The following is a 5,509-nucleotide window of genomic DNA, read 5'->3' on the forward strand; positions in this document are numbered from 1 at the left end:
AAATGATGATATGCCTAGTATTGTCCAACTTTAATATAAATATATTTAAAAATAATAAGTAAGTTTATATATCTTTTTTTTGTATTTTGTACAAACAATGCCAGGTGGTTGCAAACAAACAAATTAATGAATTCTTAAAATAGTTTGGAATTTTATGGAATTTTTTTCTCTTGAATTTATTCAAATGTTGGTTACAGGTGGTTTTTGGGGAAGTACGGTAGTAATGATGAACTTTTTTTCAAGCCTGCAAATTTTATTTTATTATTTTCTTACGTTTGATTAATGGGGTCATGAAAAGAAAACGAAATTGTGGGTATCATCATATTTTCACAGTAGCATTTGAAAGGTTATTTTAGTTTAGGTTAAGTTAAGTAAATTTTAATGATTTCCCGACATGGATAGAGCCCCTTACAGGGGTTAGAAATAGGAGAAAGGCTACTGTGAAAATACGACAAAACCCGCAACTTCGTTTTCTTTCCATGATCCGATTAATGGGTTAAAAATTCTTACATTTGTTTTCCTAGGTACTTTTTATGACAAATAAAATTGGTTAAACTTTTGTTCCAGAACTGACAATGCCAGGTTCCGCTAAAGAGATATTGACGGAGGAAGTTGTGATAACCAAAACCTTTAAAGGTAGAATAAATAACTTCACAAATATTGTCAAGTCCGGACAGAGATGTGCCCTGAGATTCTCAGTGAATGATAACAATGATAAATGGGCTCTGGCCTTTAAAGAGAGTGCTGTAGATGGGTGCATAGATCTTATTTTCGCTGGTAAAGAAATAACGTTTAAAAATGTTACTATTGAAATGAGCATTCTAGATGCAAATAATGTTAAAACAAAAACAGTGAAGAGGACAAATAATAATGTTATCAGCACGTTATGTGAAAAATTTGAGGCATATTTAGATTATGAAATGTTGAGTGATAATGCAGAAATGCTGGTACCAAATGGAGTACTGTCAGTAACCGCCAAGATTAGTGCCCAATCTAAACAAAGTTCGCCCGAGCTGAAAAGTAAAGATTTGAAAATGGATTTAACGGATGCCTACGCTGATATGAGATTCACTGACTGTACTATTCTGTGTGGAGATGAGAGGTTTTCTTGTCACGCCTTTATGCTAGCTGCTAGGGACGGTTACTTAAATATCTTTTTCATTAACCTATTATATAAAGTAGTGAGGTTTTTTGTCTCTAGCTTAAGAATTCGATAAATACTGAATTGATTAAGTCAATAATTTTACGGAAGCTTCACGTAGTTCCCGGGATGGTTTTGGGCTATATCATATTCAGATGTAAGTCTTGAGATAGTTTTTGGTTATTTTTCTGCTTTCCCTACCTCTTCAAAAAATGAATTTTGAGTCTTTATTACTTTCAAAACTTAAAGTATGATAAATGAAAATTCTTTTCGATATAAGCCATAAAAATTGGGTTCTTTTTATTATACGACAAAATGTTATTTAGATAACTAAAATTGCATTTCATGGAAATTCTCTTTTAAGCTTATATTTTTATAATAATAAGATTAACATTGAAGTTTTAAATGTATTATTTAAGTATCATCAATCAGGTCTCCGATGTTCAATGCCATGTTGGGTACAAATTTTAAAGAGGGAATCACCAAAACGGTCAAGATTGATTCTGTTCAACCTCATATTTTCAAGGAAAATATTGTTTAACAATGTCCTTTTTAAAACTTTTAAAACTGAAAATATTATAAAAGGGGGATGTGGAAAATAACCATTTGGGCAGGGGGGGGGGGGTTTACTCGAGAACCCTTAGAGCTAGAGGGAGCTAATTTTGGATTTAAGCTTCTATGGGGCCAAAGTTACTTTTAAAATTTTTCCCCTAACAAGCAACCCTGCGGGGGGGACTTAGTCATTTTTTTCAAATTCTCGTTTATGAAGGTATATCTTAAATAACTGAATCAACGAACCATTACAGATTCATTTTGGGACTTTCCTTCTTAGGGCTTGTGGAGCACAAAAACCCCCCAAACGCTAAAAATATGAGTTCTGAGCTTATTTTTAAAGATATCAACCTGATTTTTTTAAATAATACTTTTTTAAACATAACTGAATCAAAACTTGGGGTAATTAGTGACACAATCAAAAAGATTTCATCCAATTATCTTTAAAACTAAGAGAGTAGCATACAGTATTTAAGATATACCTTCATAAACGAGAATTTGAAAAAAATGACTAAGTCCCCCCCGCAGGGTTGCTTGTTAGGGGAAAAATTTTTGAAAAAATAACATGGTCTCAAATGATTCCAAATTGCCTAATTCGGCGAGAAATGCAATAAAAAATTTCTTTTTTGGTGGCGGCGGAAAACGGCGGCGGACGGCGGGAGCGGCGGTCCCGCCGCCGTTTTTTTTTAAAGATACCAAAACTTGGGGTAATTAGTGACACAATCAAAAAGATTTCATCCAATTATCTTTAAAACTAAGAGAGTAGCATACTGTATTTAAGATATACCTTCATAAACGAGAATTTGAAAAAAATGACTAAGTCCCCCCCGCAGGGTTGCTTGTTAGGGGAAAAATTTTTGAAAAAATAACATGGTCTCAAATGATTCCAAATTGCCTAATTCGGCGAGAAATGCAATAAAAAATTTCTTTTTTGGTGGCGGCGGACGGCGGGAGCGGCGGTCCCGCCGCCGTTTTTTTTTAAAGATACCAAAACTTGGGGTAATTAGTGACACAATCAAAAAGATTTCATCCAATTATCTTTAAAACTAAGAGAGTAGCATACTGTATTTAAGATATACCTTCAACGAGAATTTGAAAAAAATGACTAAGTCCCCCCGCAGGGTTGCTTGTAAGGCGAAAAATTTTTGAAAAAAATAACATGGTCTTAAATGATTTCAAATTGCCTAATTCGGCGAGAAATGCAATAAAAAAAATTTTTACCCCCCCCCCCCAAAAAAAAAAAAAATTGGGGGGGGGGGGGGGTGGGGGGTCGACGATAATTTTAAAAGTAACTTTGGCCCCATAGAAGCTTAAATCCAAAATTAGCTCCCTCTAGCTCTAAGGGTTCTCGAGTAAACCCCCCCCCCCCCCTGCCCAAATGGTTATTTTCCACATCCCCCTTTTTATCAAAAAGGGATAGTTTCTTAATCATGCTTTGGTTCAGTAAGACCCTTATCCCAAGATCATTTGCGGAAGACGTCATTCGTTAGGGTGACTTAATTTGGGACACCTGTCATACTCGGCGAAGACTGGGTTACAACTAGGAGTCGAGCATCATGGGATAGCAGGTCAAGTCACAATCTGTGTGCTTTAACGTGAAGCTTAAGTTGACCGTGTTGGCTGAATAGTGCAAAAATGTCAATTTACTCTATAAGGAACTATGTTCATCAAACACTAAGAATCTTTGGCTAATAAATCAATCAATCAATGTTTACTAATTGAAAACTTACAAAACCACGGACAAGGTGTTACTTATTTTAGTAGGTATGTCAATCGATTTTAGTCATAAAAATTTCAGCACTTGTATGAAAACAATTTTTTGGATTACAGGAGATGCTTTCGTTCATTTACACTGACTCAACAGAAAATCTACATAATTATGCAAATGAGCTTTTAAAAGCAGCTGATCAATATCAACTTGACCATTTAAAAGGTAAGTAAGTATTAATTTTCAACTATTATAACACTGGGAATAAAACAAGAAAGTTCTGTGGGTAAGTGTTAAAAGCGCTCGTTTACAGTGGGGGGTTTATAGTTGGAGTCTACCAACAGCAATTTTAATATGCGATGGTTTGAATTCCATCCCCCCCCCACCCCCATGCCTTACTGTTAGGTTCTCTTCATTTTGGTTAGGGTGGATCTAAGTGAAATTATTTTTGTGAAAATTCCTCCAAAATCGCATAAAAAATCTACAAAAATTAAGTAAAATCATAAAAGGGCTATTAACATAAGATTTTGTTAAATTTTTTTTTTAGATTTTTTATGTGATTTTGGAGGATTTTTTACAAAAAAAATTATGCCTTACCAGCGAGCAGCGACCCAATGATAAGTAAGCGCTAGTTAAGAACAGTTCTGTTATATTTTAAGGTTGAGAATTACGGATGTTTTTTGCGATGAAAAATGAAAATTTCTTAAACCCCTATTTGCTGTCTTTTTTGCTGGACGGAAAGACATAGTTACATTGTAATACATCTTGATTGAGATATTAAATCACGATAATGAATTCATTTGTTATTAACAACATATTATATTTTTTCAGAGGTTTGTGAGAGAAATTTGATAAGCCGTTTGACTGTGAATACTGCTCTGGACTATTTGGTTCTTGCAGACTTGTATAACAGTCCAGGTTTAAAATCTGCGGCTCTAGACTTTGTGGTGAAGAATGCCAAGTCCATGATATCGATGCCGGAGTGGAAAAGGAATGCAGCGGAGAATCCGGAAATTTTTGTCGAAGTCACGGAGGCATTAGTTAAAAGTTCAGACTGATTTAGTCAAATAATTCTGTGATTTTTATTTTGCATAATTACTAGGTACCTAGTTTTTTTTTTAAATCTACCTATTGTCAACCAGGGACAAGGGACCTGGATTCTGTCAAACAATTCAAAGTGAAAAGTTTCACTCAACCCACATCCTTCTCCTCCCCCTCCCTCCTTACCTACTTCCCTGTAGTTACAGTACAAGATAAGTTTTACGCCACTAAAATATCCAAATTTTTACTTATTTCATATGGAATAAATATACTGAATTACGGTTCCAGATTGTCAACAGTCATTATTCTGTTGAATCAAAGTATTTAGACCGATGATAAAATTTTGTTTTTTTAAAACAATTTTCTTAAGAATTATAGAATTGGCGTATGCAAAAATGAAATCTTTTTTCGGTAGAACTGCCGGTTTTGTCGTCTTTACTTCACTTTTTTAGATTAAAAGCAACTGTCATCCCAAATCCAAGTGCAATAACTCTTTTTAGATCCCTCCCCCCCCCCCCCCCTTAATAGTTTGATATACTTAAAGTAAGCAAATGCTCCCTAAGAATATTGCCCCAGTATCATCATATTTATATTGCATTCCAACACCAAATCAAAATATGTTATAAACAGATTTGGAATGATATGTTTTGTAATTATATAGGTACCTAGTTATTTTTTTTTATTATTACCAGATTAAAAAATAAATATTTATTTTTAAGTTTCTTCTTAATCAATATTTGATCCGTACCTACCTAGTATTTTCTTTTCTTTTTAGTATCGAAGATACTTTATAATTCACTTTGTCAGTCCGCTCGTAACGCTAAGGGGGAAATGCGATTTTCTTGGCTGCTACTGAAGTTAGACGGCTGAAATTATTGGTGAAGATTCCCTATATAAATGAGCATTTAGTGTATATTTACTTTGTGCAGTCTGTTGTTTAAAAGAATTAAAACTATATTTTTATTATTTTAGAAAGATTAGGTAAGAGATTTCCAAAAAATATTTCATATTTATCAATTAAACATCTCTATAATTCATATTGTCTGTTTGTTCTTCTATTAGTGCTT

At 33.8% G+C, this 5,509-nt stretch overlaps 1 protein-coding gene across 4 annotated transcripts; it reads left to right on the forward strand.

Moving 5' to 3' along the window:
• The first annotated feature begins 567 nt into the window (after positions 1–567).
• LOC145316329 (speckle-type POZ protein B-like) lies at positions 568–5,157 on the forward strand. 4 transcript variants are annotated; one of them, XM_080156767.1, is made up of 5 exons: positions 568–1,133; positions 1,572–1,665; positions 3,522–3,626; positions 4,233–4,503; positions 4,987–5,157. In XM_080156767.1, exons 1-4 carry the CDS (start codon positions 576–578, stop codon positions 4,457–4,459), a joined length of 984 nt encoding a protein of 327 aa, XP_080012893.1. In that variant the 5' UTR covers positions 568–575; the 3' UTR covers positions 4,460–4,503; positions 4,987–5,157. The 4 variants fall into 4 exon arrangements, with proteins under 4 accessions (XP_080012893.1, XP_080012894.1, XP_080012895.1 ...); XM_080156768.1 differs by having other exon boundaries at positions 5,006–5,157; XM_080156769.1 differs by having other exon boundaries at positions 5,019–5,157.
• Positions 5,158–5,509: the final 352 nt, after the last annotated feature.

The sequence above is a fragment of the Acartia tonsa genome, chromosome 4 (assembly GCF_053477335.1).
Source record: "Acartia tonsa isolate MP-2025a chromosome 4, ASM5347733v1, whole genome shotgun sequence".
NCBI lineage: Eukaryota > Metazoa > Arthropoda > Copepoda > Calanoida > Acartiidae > Acartia > Acartia tonsa.